General features: G+C 40.9%; 1 protein-coding gene across 1 annotated transcript; it reads right to left on the bottom strand.

Annotated features, from left to right (window-relative positions):
• Positions 1–4,740: 4,740 nt before the first annotated feature.
• On the bottom strand, positions 4,741–16,132 carry snx18a (sorting nexin 18a; the record flags this gene model as incomplete). Its single annotated transcript, XM_038695292.1, is given in 2 exon segments — positions 4,741–6,234; positions 14,222–16,132. Coding segments are annotated over 2 exon segments (1,767 nt in total). The 3' UTR covers positions 4,741–5,980.
• Between the last annotated feature and the right edge of the window lie 3,384 nt (positions 16,133–19,516).

Genomic DNA, 19,516 nt, shown 5'->3' with positions numbered 1-19,516 from the left:
ACCAAACAGCAGACAGGTGAATATAGTGATGCATTTAGCAACGTAAGAGCCAAATGTGTCTATCAGTAGTTTGTGGAGACCAAAAATAAAGTTAAAGGAGGGTGAATATTGGACTGTATCTGCTGGATGTGTGAAAAGGCAACTGTTTGCTAACAAGTTCACCACAGGGGATAATATGTCAGTGTTGTGTTCACAGCTTGTTTCGGCTGCCCCGAAGATCAAAAAATCTGTTTTTGCAGGTTTAAGTATGGAGATAAAAACAACAGTTTATCCAACCCCTCAACGTCTCTGGCAACCTTTCAGAGTGACAAGACAGAGACATCACTGCGCCCAGCTGTTGTTTGCCAAGATAAATAACTTGATAAAACCACAACTTGAATTCTTTACAGTTGTGTTTGTGTTCATATTAAACAAACAAGATACTATGTGTTCATAAGTGAAGTTTAGAGTTGTTAGTAGGCATTTTTTTAAATGTTCCCTCCTGTTTCCAGTCTTCATGCTAAGCTAAGCTAATTGGCTACTGGTTCTAGCTTCATAATTAGTAACCAGGCATGACAGTGGTAGAGACCTTCTCATTTCACTCTTGGCAAGAAAGGGCCTTTCCCAAGATGTTAAACTATTGCTTTAAAGGCTGCGTTCAGACCGACTTGCCCTCTCTTTCTTTTAAATGAGGACTTTCCGGTGTTATGCCGAGTTTTGCCTGCCTGCCGAGAATTGCATACACCTCCAAATGCTGCTTTTAAATGCTATAATATTCTTTGTGGGGTTCATCAATGGTGATAAATTAATATAATAATAAACAAGTATATATTTTATGAACGTTTAGAGTCTTTTATATTTTAATACACTTAGTAGAAGTACCATTCCTTGACGTTGAGTAAATATATGTGGTGATAACGCCGTTTGATCAATGAGCACAGAAAAGTGTGTGAAAAGGACCTAAAGAGGTGGATGCATAATTCAGCACATCAAACTTTGTAGGCTACCTTCTGAGATTTGCATCCACCTCTTTTCTCAGCTTAAATTACCGTTATCACCCACGAGGTGCATGCAATTCTCGGCAGGCAGGCAGAATTCGGCACAATACCGGCAACACAGGAGGTCATCTGGAAAAAAACGAAGGGTTGCCCAGCAAAAAAGTTGAATCTTTTCCAAGACCACAAGGCGACGTCATTATCATCTTTATTTGAAGGAAGAGCAGATAAAATGCACAACTCTAAATCTACCTTTGACCAACACAACTATAAAGTCTTACTAGTGGTGCACCAGACAGCAGCTGTTTCAACATGACATGCTGTACTTCAGCCTGAAACAAATCATTTCCTTTTAACAGAAATCCTGTGTTTCGTTTTTGTATTTCCTCTTTCGATACAGTAATATTACAAGACGAAATAGTCGGGATAAAATCATTGTGGTTCGCCTCAGGGCATTTCCTGGCATTATAACATAACATTTAATCACCTGAAGCAATAAGAGGAAGTCAGGGTCAAACACACAATGGTATGTAGTGTGAAATTATGTCATGGGAGTGTAAAAGCTCCAAAGAGGGAGGTGAAGAGTTTGTGTAGGGTGTACTAAGGTGTCATGGTGGGATCTAAGCAGGGATACGCCATTTGGAGCAACACAAAAGAGCTACCAGTTAAGATGTGTTGTCCCTGTTTCTTGGTTTCACTGAGGAGTCAGACCTGAGTGTTGCACAGGGAGGGTGCAACAGGAATTGGGTGAAATCGACGCAAGGCTCTTGAGACACTGATTCAGTCCTTATGAAAGCAATGCGGTCGAAGGTGGCGTCAGTGCCAGGTCATTAGAGGGGGAAACCCTGATCTCTCAGCTGCAGCTCTGCTTCTCAGTGCCAGCTATTGAAACTCATGAAAAACAAACCTATTTCTAGATTGGGGAATTTGAAAACAAGTCTGATGAAAACAGAAAAATACTCAAGTAAAAAACAAATTTAACACTACTCTTCAGTTATGATAGAGGTGAAAGTATGCTGTCAAATTGTTTATTTTTTTCCTTGTGTGAGAGCTGTAAATGATCAGTTGGGAAGGGGTTTGGCCAGATTTTGTCATTTTTGGGTGGTCACCACGCTGACAAAAAAGGTACAGAATGTTTCCGGGTTACATTCAGTGAATTCCAGCGAGTTACTGCATGTCCAAAAGGAAGAGAGCCAAGTCTCATAGGAGCACCGGATGACAACTTATTTTGGACATGTGATGTTATTAGAGCTGAACTACTTTGACTGCATCGATTACAAACTCTCCCAGAACAAATCCTCCAGAAAATCACACTCAGTCTCTCGTATCTCTTGTTTTCACCCTTTAGTACAGTGTGTCATGCTCTGTTATCATGCTCCCCCACAGCATCTGGAAAGTATTTCCGGTGCTGCTCTTGTGCCCATCGGTTTCACACACTTGACGTTTGTGTCTGTGGAATGTGGTGAGCTGCTGACATTGCAGTGCAAGAAGAAAAGTCCAAGTCTGAATGGAGAGCTGGTGTTTCCTGTGTGTTAGACTGTGGTGAGTCACTGAAGATGATGAACTGACACAAAACATTTGCCCTCTGCGTGTTATGCACAACATTAAACAATATGTAATATATAATGATACAATCTTACAGAACCAAAACTAACACTATGACGTTATTGTTCTTATCACATGTTGATGCATTACAAACATTATGTTCATTCCAATCTTTCACATCACTCAGGTAACAAGAGTAGCTGTGTGTAAATGCAGTTCTCAACCAAATCCTTTTTCTGAACTATATGTGCCTATAATTGATCAGGTTTACTAATTCAGAACAACCAAAGCTTAAGGCCAGGAAGAGCAAGAATGTAAAAACGGGAGCACCCATTTCCCCAGGCGTTGGCAGTTTTTACAGAGGGCCTGGGGATAATATTACTATAGGCTGTGTGCATCTTGTCAAGTTCATGCTAAAAAAATGGAAACCCCAGATTAAAACTGAAATATGGAGGACGGGAAAGAGAAAGGAGACGGTGAGAGTTTAGCTCCTACATGACAGTGCAGCTCTACAGATGGTAATGTCGCTGTCTCGGCCGGTCCACCACTTTAATCCAGACTCCAAATTTCTCTATTGGATGGATTGCCATGAAGTTTTGTACAGACGTTCAATATCCCAAGAGGGTGACACTACTGATTTTGGTGACTCCCAAATTTTTGATTCAGTGTCACCAAAATATCTTAAACACTTTTGGACATTCATGGTGCCCAAAGGATAAATCCTAATGATATTGGTAATCCCGTGACTTTTCACTTATCCAGTGAAATATTTCAACACGTACCTGATGAACTGGCAGTTATTCATGGTGCCCAGATTATATGTATATCCTAATGACTTTGGCAGTCCCATGATTTTTCCTCAAGTGTCACCATGGGGGTTGACATTCGTAGTTTTAAGTGAATGTTTTGACAACTATTGGATGTATGCCATGAAATTTGGTACATACATTCATGTCCCCCTCACAATATATTGTAACAACTTTGGTGATCCCCCTTTTCATCTAGTGCCATCATCAGGAAAAAATCTTAAATCGTGCAATATGACCAAATGCCTGCATAACTAATGAAATTCCTATCAGCTTCAGCTACTTTGTTTTTAGTGTTTAATTACCAAATGTTAGCATGCTAATGCAGTAAACTAAGATGGCATCCACAAAGAGCTGCTTCTGTGGCTGGAGACTCTTTAGTCTTGTTAAAATTAAAAGGCATCTGCTTCTCCCTTAGGAAATGGATTCATTAACTACATAGAAAGCTCTAATGTTTGAGAGATGGTCTAGTTGCATTTTATCACAGTACTGAGTAATATCACAGTACATTTAATTAATATAATTTCAAAATTGCTATTAGATATCTCAGCAGGAGAATATACAATTTACAACATATCAGGGTATCTGTACATTTCTGTATTCTGGTTTTAAGCAGGGTCAGAAGAGGACAGAGGGCAGAGGGGCAAGTCTTGATAGATAATCTGCTGGTGGGAGCATGTTAACATATAAACATACAGTATATTCACAGAACTGGGTGGTTGCTTCTTTAGACCCAGCGGTGATGAAAGCTGCTGCTATCTGTTATCTTGTAAACAAAGGGCCAGCATTGAACAAAACTGTTGACGTGCACAGGGAGAATCAGATGATCTGTGCGAGGAGAAAATGTTTTCTCCAATAAGCACTGTTCTGCATCTTGGTTATCTTGGTTATGCTGTAGGTAGTGGTGATGACAGCTAATATGAAACTCTCCCAGCTATTTTTGACCTTTTCCTGTTCACTACGTGTTCACTGTCATCTGCTCCACCACTTTTAACAGTGACCAGATGTCCCAGATGGCTGGCTGGGACCTGCGCTGTCAGCAGATCTGCGAGCCGAGTGTGAGCTTAGCATGAAACACTGACACGGCACACCAGGGATGCAGCCAAGGAAACCTGCAGAGTCGCAGTTTGCTCTCTTTGTCTTTCTGCCATTATAAAATGGTAAGGTGGCCACATTACATGGGTCATATAAATTCTATAGGATGAGTGTCTGAGGCACTTTGAAGGACCGTTAAAAGGCAAATTAACCTGTCAGCGCAATACACAATTTTATATTGCCTTCTCCCAGTTGTTCACTGTATTCAGGCTCATGCTCTGGACTGAAGAGATCAGACATTTTCAGTCCAACAGTAACAAAAGACAAGAGTAATTACATATTCAAAGTACTTCACAAAAGACACAGGACCAACCAACAGCTTTCTGTGAAGGAGGAATTTATTTTGTGTCTCTGCTTCTATGTTTTTCTCTTCGTGATGCAACCATCACCATGAAGGTTAAAATAGCCGTACAACTGAACTGTCTAGAAGTGTGCTATTAAAATGACTGCATTATTAAAACAGGTGAGGAACCGTGTGCCCTCTAACATTCTGCCTCTGAACACTACCCTCAAAACTAAGCCTGAAAACAAACATTTTTGTTGATACAAATTCAGGTATCTGGCACAACAAGTGTCATTTATACTCATCCCTTAAATTCTGCAAGCTTAAAATCAGCACCAGTGCTGGCTGTGCCATGTATAAGGCGTGGGTACATATTGTCAAAGCAGGTACATCTCATTGATTCTGATTTTGTCACACTCTTGAGTGTTGAAAATCAATCCTGGGGCCACTGGGGGAAAAAAAAGACTATAAAAGACACAGCCCTCAATCACAGTGATCTTTTTTTTTTTTCAAAGACTGCAAAATGTGTAGCTTTGTAAAAACAAATAGAATATATTTTTACATATACAGTATGTAAAGCTTTTTAGTAACAAGTAACAAAAATGACCAGAGAGACGTAATCAGAAGGCACAGCGAGACAGTGGTGTCTGTGGCCGCTCAGCGAGGAGACTGTAAACATTTCGTCTTGTTAGTCCAAGGAGAGAGATACCAGGAAGGGCATGAGTGTTTCCAGAAGGCAGTGTGCTAGCCACTGGAGAAATGCTGCTTCTGGAGTGGCAGTCACTTGAAAACAGTCGGTTAAAAACAGTGTTTTTAAGACAAAAACACTTGATATATTAAATCTTGCACCGGGTGTGTAGGTAGCAGCAGACACAAGGTTCTCTCTCTGCAGGTCATAACATCGATTAGATTTAATTTACCCATGCACCAAGTGGTGCACCATCATTGATTCTCGTTAAATTAAAAGGCATGACCATGTTGTTGTTGTTTGTATTACAAGTTGGCCTAATTTCATTAAATTACACGTCCCTTCTTAAACACTGACATCCAGTCCACCCCAAAAATGTGGCCAACACACACAGAAACCTGTATTTGGTTGAAATTTCATTATTACTGGAGAGTAATCTCCTTGAATGTCCCTCCCTGTTGGATGAACAGCATTCAGCAGTATATGATACTAGCTGTTTGTTAGCCAAAGCTCTACTGGCTGGCCGAGGGAGGAGCATGGCCACTGATCATCAAGATGTAAACCGACGGTCTGAGAGACAAGTGACCTATTACGCGTTGTCGTATTTCTGTAGAGCCTCCTCTAACTTTCCTGTGACCTTCTGGAAGAAGGAAATCTGCTGCTGTAGGTAGTGCTGCATCTGTGCCTTGAAGTCGCGCACGCGGATATGGTGGAAGTGCTGGATCTCGGCCAGAGTGGCACAGGATATGATGTTGCAGCGATCGTCGATGCCTTCCGCCTGTGCCCGGTCCATCTTGCCCTCCTCCACATGCTTCTTGCTCTCTTTCACCTTTGTCAGGGCTCCTGTTTGGGGATGAGAGAGTAAAAATAAAAAGATTTAGTTTGTTGTTCCATGATCCCATTTACAATTATCATTTCCATTTATGAAAGAGCTTCATGAGAGTGCATGTTCTATAAATGGAAGCCACACACCACTTATTTATCAATGTTCAAATATAGGCAAAATCCTATTTACATACAGATACTATTTTAACCAGTGTGTGAGAGCCCACATGTAGGCTGCGTTTTACACAATGTTCCGTCCTTAAGATGTGAGATTTGTTTCCTTAAACCTGATTTTTAACTAATCAAACAAACATCTGACTTTCAGACAGTTTCACAGAAAAGCTGATTAATGATTGGAATATTCTTTGCTATTAAGATTCAAGAGCACAGCTTGACAGTCTATAACTTCAAGGAAGTGGCCAAAAATAGTTTGATGAACAGTTTGTTCCAAACTCCCACAGAACCACATCTGTGTCTATAGTTAGGGAATGTGAGCGGGCCCGACTTTATAAAAAAAGAAAAGACAAATCTGTTACATCATTTCACTTCAAAAGCCTTTTACAAACAACCATTTAAGGTGCTGGAACTTTGATTCCAATAATCACTGGCAATTTCAAGGACATAATATTAAACTTGTACAATTGGATACCAAATGTGAACAAACCTGTTTTTGTAAGACTTAGGTATTCTTTAATGCGGACGTCATGGTTGAGCAATTCACTGTTTGCTAAAACCCAACCCTGAACAATGATTATCCAATAATAGCTTAGCAACCCTAAGTAACTGTTGAAATGATAAACATCAGGGCTGCAGTAAGATTCTTCCTCTGTATGGCAAGAGCCTGATTGGTAGATTAGTATTTTAACCATTGCAAAACCGAAAACACACACTCCAAAGTCTAACAAATGAACGGATTAAACGATGTGTTTACCTGAACACAAGCTACAAATGTGAGCATGTCCAGCTAACTAACTTTCTGCAGTAACCTGAGTGTTGTTTCAAAGGCCAAGGAGCATTATGTAGGCTTTTGCTCTTTTAGGTTTGCACTCTACAGGGAGGTCTGTTTGTAAGATATTTCCCATCACTGTCATCATTTAGAGGTTAATGATAAGTTTGAGTTGCTTTTTGAGTTCAGCTGTTGGACATTACTTTGATCATCACAAGTGAATATAAATAAACCATGACATGGTCTGACTGTACCTCTCCTAAACATCTATAAAAAAATAAAAAAATAAAAAAAATAAAATAAAACTTGCATTAAATAATAAATCCAGCACATTACACTCATACTGAGAGACACAAGTACACCACTCAGTTTGCACTCTGCCAGGAAGAGCTAGTTGCTGTTGTCACTGTGGTCAATTCAAGACAGGATGGTTTACAAACCAACCATTTTGACACATACGAACTGTCACTGCAGCTTCCTTTAAACTCCCTCCCTCAAGTTTTGCTTGCTGCAGAATAAGCCTTCAACCATACTGGTGCCAAAACAAGAAATTAGCCTACAACCTTCCAGACCGATGTTTTGATGGGAGCAGAAGGCAGGGTCAAAACACCAGGAGCTCATGACAGATGACTTATCAAATTGCTGACATTTTCTGTCCAGACAAAGGAAGAAATGTCATGAGCGATAAGTGTTCAGTCTGAACGCAAGAGAAACTGACAGGATATGACCTTATGTCTGATCCAACTACTCAGAAATAATGTCTACATGTCATGGCATGAATGCTAAGGTATGTAGGTAGGTGTGTGCTCACATAACTTCTTAATTTATCTTATGGCACTTTTTGTTCTTGTCGAAAATTTTCCAGTTTGCAACTTCATTCGTAGGCCAAAGGAGAGAAGTTTGAAAATGTCCCCCTTTTCTTAAATTAACTTTGGAGCTCTTGTGATATTCTAAGCAGAAGCAGGTGGTAAAGCCAGACGCCTCATTGCTACGGTAACATCAAGTACCTATATTATTACAGTTTCTCGAACACGATGACTTGTCGCTTCTCAGTGTTTCAGGTAGCTCACTCTTTGTATTTTGGACTGTTGGTTGGACCTGACAAGACATTCAAAGAGGCATCACTTTGTGGTCAAGAAATTTGGGATGGGCATTTTTTTAACATTTCCTGACATTTGATAGATCAAACAATGAATCGAGAAACTAATTAGCAGAATAACTGATCATGAAATGAATCACAGTTGTAGCCCTGAGGTGTTTTAAATAAACCTTGCTGTAGAGCCTTTTGATCTGTCCGACTTGTTAACGTCACTTAAACATTTGTTGGCTCAACACTTTGAAACACAGAAACCAACATGGTGATGGTACAGTGTTAACAATAACATGCTGTTATAGTTCAAAACGACAGAGACAACATGTAGTGAGATGAGCGTGACTCCAACAAAGGCATAACCAGTTGATAGACAATGCTATCTCAACGCGTTGGCTTTAGGGCAGGGTGTGATGATGAGATTTGTGACCTTAAGGCATGCAGCAAAATGTCCTGTATTGTTCTGTCATGGGATTTTCAAGTCATTATGTGAGCTTACTCACCAGCACTCTGTTTAAAGCCTGATTCAGCCTACACGTTTCCTGAAATGTGAGAGCACAGGATACATACTGACCTAACTCAGAACTCTTTTGGCTTCTGTCTACCCTTAAAGTTCACAAAAATGCACCATGGCTGCCTTTTTCTTTACAACTCTCAACACTCATCACATAAATATCATATATTACAGGATACAGAAGAAATATGCTGACAAAATCCCATGTCTTCACTTTTCCCACTGAAAATCTGCCCAGTTTGCCTCCCGGCTTAAGCTCCCTCAGATGCAGTTTTACCCAGATCTTTGAAATTCCTCTAACATGACAGAAAGAGAGGTAAAGATAACAGGGGAACAGAGACAGGGGGTGGAGAGGAGAGAGACGGGAACAACCCAGCTGTCCAAATACTTAAATGCACATCCCAAAGGTGTTTACCATACCTTAAAGGTCTCTGGCTTCCTGTGTTTTAAAAGCCCACTAATGGACTAAGGGGGAGTAATTGTTACCATGGAGACTTTATGAGAAAGGCAAGAGTTCAGTCACAGAAAATGGTGTCAGCAAACTGTTATAGACACATCTTTTTCACAGCTGCTGCAAGGCCTGTTGCAACGGAGCCACCAGTAAGATACGGAGTCTGTAAGTGGTAAAATATCTATTATTTTAATTACTCATTAATATTTTCTCAATTAATTCATAGTTTAGTCTATGAGCTGTCAGAAAATAGTAGTGTTGTAGTCAAGACCGCCCAAACCGAGACCGAGACAAGACCAAGACTTTTAGGGGCTGAGACCAAGTCGAGACCAAGACCGAGGGAGGGCGAGACCGAGACAAGACCAAGACCAGTTCCCCACATTACATGACACACAATAAAATGTGGAATGAGATAATAGGTACTTCTCAAATTGATCTGAAAGATCCACATTCCCATTAAAACACCCACAAATTGCTGCTAAAGCACCCACAACACTCCTTTTCCATGCTTAATTAGGGTTATTGATTGCGTTTTGAAGCTATACGTTTTACATCCAATCAAAGTTAGGATGTTAACAAATAAATCAGACAATGCAAAAGCAATTTATTGATATTCCCAAAGTTATGGTCTTGACTGTTCTTGAGTCCTCAATGTCCGAGACGAGACCAAGACAATCAAAAAATGATCTTAAGACCGGTCTCGAGTACTACAACACTAGAAAATAGTGAAAAGAGCTTATCACAATTTCCCAGAGACCAAGGTGAAGTCTTCAAATTGCTTGTTTTGTCAGACCAACAGTCCAGAACCTGAAGATATTTATTTTACTGTTAAAAGTGACCAGTGACAGATCGGCCAGAGGCGTTCTTTTACACACAACACACCGGTCACACAAGACTTTCTGGAGAGCAGGAACTTTGCAGTAAGTGCTACCTCTGAACAAATAACAAAAAACTATAGATACTCTTTTTCTTTAGATAGTTAAGTAATGCCGTATTGCACCTGATGTCTTGTTGTACAACTGCTTCTTCGGCTCATGCCATCTTTGCTTTCTCAGGTTACTGCCACTGAAAATACTGGACACTGCCAGTGTTTGAGATACATAATGCTGTTGTTTCAAAATAAACCTATGAGATTCAATGCTACTGATTACTGCCTGACCCCAGCATCACCTACAGTGATTTATGATTTTTTTAACATACTACAGTGTCACACAATAAATAAGAAAAAATCTTTATGTACGCCTCTGAAGAAATGCTCCCTGGGAACACAGAGGTGGCACAGAGCCCTCCTGGACGCTGCAGCTTCAGCTCTTACGTAATCCCTGGTTACACAACACTGAGCTACTGCGAGCCTGTGACCTGAACAACCAGCAGCAATCCCCATCTAATCACTCCACCACCTCGGTCATCCATGTGTGCATTAGAGGACATTTAAATAGGCCGTAACAATATATCAGACAGACGCACAGTATTTACACAGAAGGAGTGTCAGCTGACTCAGCAGGAAAACCTGACATCTTTCTCTTACTTGCCTGCCATTATTTTATCACTATGTGGTTATAAAACTGTAATGAGATCAGACAAAATGCAGCTCTTAGTGAATAGATAACATTAACCAGGGAAAGAGTAGGCCAAGCCTAAAAGTATTTCTTCAACTTAATTACTCATGAACTTAATCTTAATTCACCACAGATAGGCTTAAACTTACTATCCTCTCCTACTGGATTTGTATTCTGTATGCAGTCTTTACTTTCAAGCAAATAGTCTATTTATTTTTTTTTTGCCAGATAAAGACTGATAATAGTCGGCGCATTTTTATCTACTGAATGAAAACATTACCTGCAAAGGGGTTAGTTTTCCTCTACCCTTAAGTTCAGTTAAGATCAATATTATATACACACTAAGCGTTTGAACAAGAACTTAAGAGCAGCATAACTGGTTGCATTTCAATATTCACTTGACAAGCAGTCAGGTGTGAGCTGTGACAAAAAAAAAATAATGTGTGTTTTCACCTCTGCAAAGACTGCTAGACATTTACAGACCACAAGTTTTAACGTTCAACCTCTCTCCCCTTTGAGCTTCAATAACGCTGAATACAAGAGCATTTAAATTTTAGACTGACTTATAAAAACAAACGTAGCTTCTTTGCTAATCTGCCAAACCAGATGTAAGCTTTTCTTGGGTTTGTAAAGTGAGCATTTATGAACCCTCTTAAAATAATAAGAAACAACGTAAAGGAATGGCCACAATATCAGATTAGGATATACAAAAATAAAAAATGACGTGAAGCTCTATATATTTTTGAAAGCAACACCAGATGCGATGTCAATATCACAGTCAAGCTCCATGCTAATGGCTAATGGGATCCCTGAAGAGGTGGAGATCAATAGAGTCATGTTCAGTGTCCCTCTTTGGGAAAGCTCACATTTCGCTGGTCACTATCAAATAAAAACCTGCCTGGTGTCTGACGTCCTAATGACACTGATATAGGGAGCTAAAAATGGAATTCAGCAGTTGATAAGACTGACAAGTAATGTTTTGACAGGCTTCTCCTAAAGAGAGCAACAGTGACTGCAAGACAAGAGATAACCTCTTCAATAGGGGTAATGACCAAGACTGTTAGCTTCAAACTGCACTTTTAAACTGCTATGGAGACCATTTGACTATCTGACTGACTTAAAGTCTTGATTATCGCTCTATTAATGCATGGCTCTGGCACTGTTCAGTCTCAGCTGACCTTCTCGGCCGAGTGAGTTTCTGTAAGACCACTGCTGTTGTGTGTAATGTGGTTTATGGACAGCAAAGGATGTGGCCTAGCCTGTCTTCAGGTGTCTCACTAGGAGAAAACATTAGCAAACCTCAGTTTCTAACAGAAGAATAGCACTTTGAGGACATTTCCTCCACACGCTGATCAGAAAGGGCGTATTAAAAACGAGTGACATTGCTGTTCCAATATATCATTGTCACTACCATGCGGCATCATAAATAGCTTCTTGCAGATACTGGCACAATATAGACCAACAGGCCTAGCAATGTGAGCGGTTACACACAAATTCTGCTTGCACATGCTGAGTTTTTCACAGAGGATATAGATATAAAAAGAACTGAATTGAACTGAATTAAGGGGAAGAGGAATGGATAAATGAAAAAAAAAACTGGATAGAGAAACTAAACAGCTTCAGTCCACTAAACACAAGAGGAGGTCAAAGTAATTTTGGATTCAATGTGCTATACGCGGCTCTCCTTTCATCTGCTGCATGCCCTGACTTTCCTGTCAGCTTTGTTTCCAGTCTGCCGGCGCGGTGAAGCCCTGTTTCACTGCACTCTTTTCTCAACACTGTGCCCGCAGCAAGGTCTTCCATGAGCGGTATCAAACCAGAGTTTCTTATCTGTGGAATTAGGCAGGGCTTATCATGAAATGTTCTGTAAATGGCTGCGTCACCTTATTTGGGCTGTGTGCGGCCTACGTGGCGAACTTGTTTTGAGCTGACTGGGAAGTTTGTGTCCCACTGCAGCCTAAACACAGCCCGTCCTGTTTCCCCAGTGTTGTTTATTGTGGAGTGAATGGGCCCAGTGTTTGTAAGGGGAGCCAAATGACAAAGCAAGATGTGCACTTGTTAACACAAGTCACCAGCAAAATGCTAAACTTTGAGTTGTGGCTCTACTAAGTCGCTCTGAGAGTTAATTCTTTGGATCCATGTAGCTGGTAAATGAAATACTGGACACACCACTCCGGATGATGGGTGGATGAAAAGATCATTTTCCCAACCTGATCAGAGAGCCATGAGATTTAAAGGGAGATCAACTAATATTGGCACACATAAATGTTCAGAAAGCAGTTGGGTACGACCTACAGCACATAGAGGAGCAGTTTGGTTTGAGTTACACGTTTCATTTAGACTATCATTTTCTGTTTTGCATCAAAAGGAAGCAATTGTGCCACATTTTCACACATGATAAACATCAGAGAGAGCTTCTCTCTAAACACAAGTGCCACAATGCTGCATAACAGTGTTGCCTCTCATGCCAGTGACATTTTGCCACACAATGGGAACAATCACTGAGTTAGGGTCCTGCAGGAGGATGGCCTACATTAGTCTAACATTGACTTTCTGTGCAGAGACTACAAAACATATGGACAATCATTTGTGAAGGATTCAGTTGCAAATCTCAAGTTGCGTCAGTGTTGTGACTGAAGGGCCAGGTAGGTCATTCTCCGTCTCCAGAGCACTAATATGTAGTACTTCACCCATAATGGAAATCCAAACACAGCCAAAAGGGTGCCGCCCATTTGATTCAGCAGGTGGAACAAACAGGGGCAGAAGCATGTAGACCGATTTCCAAATGCAAACACGGCCTATTTGTTTTGCAAAGTAACATAAACTTGCAACCTGACAACCTTTGCTGTTGACACGTCTAGCAAATTAAACTGCCTGAAACAAATTGCCTTGTTTACCTTTTTGCAGCCGGCAAACACGCGTATTTCCTTATATTAAAACCTGTTGAATGTAACTCAGCCAGACTTGTGATGAAAAGTAATGTTTGGATACAGGGGCTATGCAGCATATTGTTTTATTTAATTTATTTACGTGTATATGTGGTGAATTATAAATAGACTAGAACGCTAGGATTATGAAACATTTCAGTGGACACGTTTATAGTGAGGCTTATCTTGTAGTGTTGTTCTGGGATTTGAATTGGTTGCATCTTTTACATAGAGCCTTTGGTGTTCAGTTTAGTATTGGGTTTAAGCTGATTAAGCTCTATTGTCGTATTGTTTTCTAATTAAAAAAAAAAGTTAATAGTTAATAAGAAAAGTGTTTAGTTGTCTACAAGAAATGTATCTAAACATTAAAGGTTGGCAACTATCTGTGTCCTGATGTCATGAATCAAAAGACATAAAAAATAAGAAGAAATTTCTCCTAAGAAGGCAGCCTTATACAAAACGATAAATTAGTCAGTGAGAAATGTATAAAAATGTGTACGACAGTGTTGTTATTTTACCTTTCTGGACATGGATGATGTCTGGGTAATTTGCCAGGTGTCCTTGGTAAAGAGCTAACAAATCTGTGATGGGGTCGAGATCCTTGCTGGGCTGCTCAGCAAAATACTCTCCGATGGCTTCATACGCCTCCCCAGTGAAGGAGATCGCCTGGTTGAGTCCAGCAGAGTACACCTGCTGGTCCATTTCAAAGGCTTGGCTGAGGACCTTAAATGACAGCCCCACTTTCTGATACTCCTTCTTGAAACCACTAATCTGCTTGCGGGCAAACTCATTTACAGTGGCGTTGAGCTGCAAGGTGCTCTCGTCCATCCTTTTGGTGAAGGTCTTGAACCCGTCTATTTTGCTTTCGACCTCCTGGAAGTCGAGCGGAGCTGCAGGGGGGCTGATGGTGAGGAAAAAGTTGGCTCCGACCATCTCGTCCTTCTCGGCCTTCCTCTTGCCCTGCTTCCAGGCCTTCTCGTCAGCGCTGTTGCAGGTGAGGAAGTGCTGGAAAACATCACACCTGGCCAGGACAGGGTGGCTGGTCATGTGGTTCATCCACCATATCAGGCCCTTCCTCCTCTTGGAGATGAAGTCCTCCTCAAATCGCCCTGTGGCCTGCTTCTCCGGGATGTGTGGCACCGAGATAACAGGGAATTTCTCCACCAGGCGAGCGTACAGCCAGTCAAAGTGCTTATACCTCCTGTTCACCTGGGTCTGGGTGTGGGTGGGTGTCAGCTTATAGGAGATGTAGCTTTTCATGCCCTTGAACTTGGTCTGTTTAGTGGGGTCGTCAATTGTACAAGCGAATGGGTACGGGTTCTCCTGCCACTCAGGACCATATTGACCCATTACCACACAGATCTTATCCCCATCCTTCACAAAGCCTGACGCCTCCCCGAGCACAAACGCCTCTCCTCCTGACTTCACAAAGGTTGAAAACCTGTTCAGGTTCCTACTGACCGTGGCAGAGCTCTTCGCTTGCTGTGCATTTCCTCTTGCCATTGACGATGTTGACACTCTGTAAGTGGAAGGCCCATTGCCTTCAAAGTCCCTATACCTTCCTCCTACAGTCCCTGGCTCATCTGCGACAGTAGAGCTGTCATCCCAGTCATCATCCCAGTCATCATCGCTCCCTTGGCTCTGCTGCTGGTAAGTGTGCTGCTGCTGCTGCTGTTGTTGTGTGGGGGCTGAGAAAGAGGTGAACGCGGGCGGAGACAGTTTAGAAAGGTTCTCAACTTTATTCTGAGAGCCGTCAAACCCTCCGGATGGGACGTTGGCGTATCGGGAGTCCGGGTAAGTGTCCCCAGATGTGCTACAGCTGTTGTTGTTGAACGTGGAGGTGGCGTCGTTCCTCAGGATCTCCACGTAGGAAGCGGGGAACAGTCCCCTCTCTCCTTTGCTGTTCGTCCCCTCAAACCAGCCATCTATGTCCTGTTCGCTGTACAAAGTCAGGACTTCGTTCTCCCTCACCGACACCTCCCCGGGGTTTTCAGAGTTGAAGTCGTACAGCGCCTTGGCTCTGAGCGCCATGATTCACCACAGCTGGAAGAAGACCAGGACAGCGGGCTAACTTGTGGTTGGCTGGCCGGGGCAGGGGGGACGCGCAGCGGGCAGCCAGGCTCGCTCAGCCAGCCCACCCGAAACTACTCTTTAAAACTCCGCGTGCAAACTTCTCGCAGTGTGAGAAACCCCTTGTTTTATATCCGTTTCTGGGCTGCGGCTCGTCTTGAGAGGAAACTGCGGTGTTTTTAATCCAGAGGCTGCAGTGCGTGAAACTGGAGCGAACAGTAATTTCCGCTACAACGACACTAAGCAGCTCTGCTCCTCCAACCTCCCTCCGCTCCGAGTCGGACGCTTCTGCCTTCAAGCGCTGCGCAGCCACCGTACGTCGACCCAGGCAGAGTAATCGAGGGCGGAGCTACAATATGCTGCAATCCACCCAGACAACACAAATCAACCGCCTGTGAGTACCGCAAGAAAGCGACTGCAGACTTGTGGGGTGCTTCATATCCCCCAAAACACATCACAATCCAGCCTCACCAGCCTGTGTGGACGGTGTGACCCGAGTTGGAAAAGGCAATGCTTCATTAAAAAACAGCACGAAGAGGTCATGGATCTTGCAGAATCAGCTTCATTGGCTAAGTGGCCCCTGTGAACACACACAAGGGGTTTGACTCCGGTTTTAAGTTGCTCTCACAGTTTGAAGAACACGGACAGACATAGGCTACAGTTAAAACGTGGACAATAAATCTGAGCAAATAACAAACATTTAAGTTAGGCAAAAATAGGTGTCTTGAAAAAGTAACAGTGACCAACAACATAAAATGTTTATAGGCTATATATGTCAAGTGTTTCTGTTAATTTTAAACAAATATGCATAGTGCAAAGAAATAATGTTGAATGGGTACAATGCTAACATAGCCTACAATTTTGAGGTAAGCTACTTTTTTGCTATTAAATATTTATAGTTCACTACATTTCAGCAGCAAATATTGCACTTTTTAAGACATTTGGCCTATTTGACACCCATAGTTACTTTTCAGATTAAGATTAAACATTACTAACCTATGATGAGCCTATTAAATACAATGCATTTTCAGAAATTAAACTACACAGACAAAAATAAAGTGGTTAAAATCAATCTCGGCCAGATCTAAAATGCTACTTACATGAGTAAAGTGGTGCAATAACATAATATAAAATAATTTGACTTCGGTGTGTTTGTAATATTGTTACTTTTACTTAAATATATGAATACTTTACCTTTTTCTTTGGTTTAGTTAGAATAATGACTAACTACGATGTCAGATTAACCTTGGATTTTTGCCAAACTTTGTTGTCTTCCATCATCTAAAAGGAATTTCATCTAAAAGTGCTGAGGTTCAAAACTCATCTCATTATAAATTCAAGGTTGAGCAGCAAAATCACTTGCTGTACAAATGTCTCCCTTTCTGTCCAATGTTATGTAATCAATTATACATAAATAACCTTTAATGCATATAAATTCATCTATTGATCATTTGAGCCACTTGAGTAAATAATTTTTGCAGCAAAGACACATACAACGTGAATACAATAACAAATGCAACAGGACATGAAAAGTCTGCTGGCCATCTAAATATTTAAAAAACCTTTTCCAGTGGGAGTTTGTTTTGGGTGGAATGGCTTATTTATGAGATGCACTGAAGCTGCCGATGTAACATTTATTAATAAAATCTGTTTTTTGTAATTTACCAGAAATAGCAGACACTTTTAACAAGAATCATCCCAAACCCCGCAGTTCAGGTTGTTTTAGTTCTGTAGCCAATATCTTGACATGGACATAGATCGGTCCCAATAAACAAATCTGCAAAGAACATACACTGGTGGGTCCAGAGTGAAGGTGACTGACATTGGCTAAGGTCCTGTTTAAGGTTATAAAATCGTTTCATTATATGAGTAATCATTTTTATTTACTCAGAGACATATATGCGCAACTGAAACCACCCATGATGTGTTTTTGTTGACAGACAATTTTCTTTGGGAAAGATTTATTCTGGAACAAGAGCTATCGTTATGATATGCACTTTCCTCTAGTAGATACTGCCCCCTTGTGGCTATTTTGTTTGTTTTGCAGGGAGGAGGATGAATTCTTTACATTAGTTGACAATAATGTTATAAACAACCAGAAAAAAAAGAAGAAGAAGACGCCCCCTCTATATTAAATTTACACATTCTTAAATATTCTGCTTGCGTCTTCTCAACATCCTCCATATTTTTCAGACTTGTGCAGAGGACATCCAGTTCACCCTACACTCAACTGGGTTCGGGAAGACTTCCTTTATAGCACAGCACATGAAATGTTGAAGGGGAGTGTGGTCTCTAGGGGAACATGAATTACTTCAGTATGCCTCTTGCATCACAGACTTCTGATTCGTGCTGTTCCTCTAATCAGGATCACAGGATTGATTTTGGGCTCCGTGTTTGCTTCACACTAGATCATTCTTGCTACTTGTCCTGCTAATTTTGTCCTATCTGGTGTGATGGCTTTCCAAGTCCAAAGAGGGTTTTGTTTTTTGTGCAGGCTGTGGGGAAGCTAATCAGAGGAATGTTAATCAAATTTTACGTGGCTCTTCTGAGACAACATGAGAACACATTTCCAACACAGAGGCAATTCAAAGTGCTTTACATAGAAAAAGAAAAGCATTAGAATGACATTTATAGACAATAAGCAATAATAACCAGAATACGATCAATTAAAGTAGACTAACTTGAGATTTAGGAAATTAGATGAAATGAAATAAAATACATAAAATGAAATAAAATACAAATGGAATAGACCATACAGTTACGGCAACAATATGTGGTAAAAGCAACAAAGAAAATAAAAGTGCAGCAGTGTTTTTCATTTAGATTTGAAAGTGGTACAGGGTGGGGCCACATTTGAGATCAGTAACCAAATATAGGATGACACAAATGCTGTTGTGACATTTGACACACATTAACACATCACAAGATTTTGTATTCATCTGACAAATGTACATCCTGTCTGTAATATCTGTGGTCAGGCACTTACTGTGTCATCCCCTTTCATTCATTATGTATTGTGTAATGTATTAGTCAGGGGCTGATGCATTTTGTGCTGCTTCAAGCTTGATAATACTGAGGGAACTGCATGAATGTGCAGGCACCAGGTCAGATTCTTTAGTTTGGGGTTGGTTTACTTGTTCAAACTGGAAAACAGAAGCAATTGGCATACAATACAGAGCCACCCAGTGGAGCAATTTGGGATACTAGATATCCCAGCGTTGGAAATTATTTTTTTTTTACATTAAAAACCTAAGCCAACCCTTTTCATCAAGCTTCAAGTAGCCTTGCTTTTATTGAATATTACTGACAGTTTTATTTTTTAATAAGATTAGATTTTTATTGCATATAATGTTTTCCCTCGCAGTCTTTTGTTTGTCAATTTGTTTGTCTAAATGTCAATTTGATGTCAAGTTATTTTAATTTCATTTTGTGTGTGAAAGGTGCTAGGATATACAAATAAAGCTTATTATTACTATACCATAGGGTAAATTATACATACTAAGACGCTCAAGTTAATCCAAATGATCTTTCAGTCGTGTTACCCAAGAGTCTGCCTTCCTCCGTTGAAACTATACTGCTACAGCAGTAATGTTTCACGTTTCATCAACTTACATCAGTGATGAGGGGACGTGTCCAAAGTCTCCACTGGGCGGTGTGAGAGAGATTATGTGTTATTAGTATAAATAATAATCACAGCAAACACATCAGACCCCCATATTAGTAGGTGCTATTCGGGAGTACCA

This window comes from Micropterus salmoides, unplaced genomic scaffold, assembly GCF_014851395.1.
Source record: "Micropterus salmoides isolate LMB-PRFRI ecotype aquatic unplaced genomic scaffold, ASM1485139v1 Ms_hic_scaffold_3876, whole genome shotgun sequence".
NCBI lineage: Eukaryota > Metazoa > Chordata > Actinopteri > Centrarchiformes > Centrarchidae > Micropterus > Micropterus salmoides.
The sequence above is the reverse complement of the archived record's forward strand: the minus strand, read 5'-3'. Positions and strand labels throughout refer to the sequence as shown.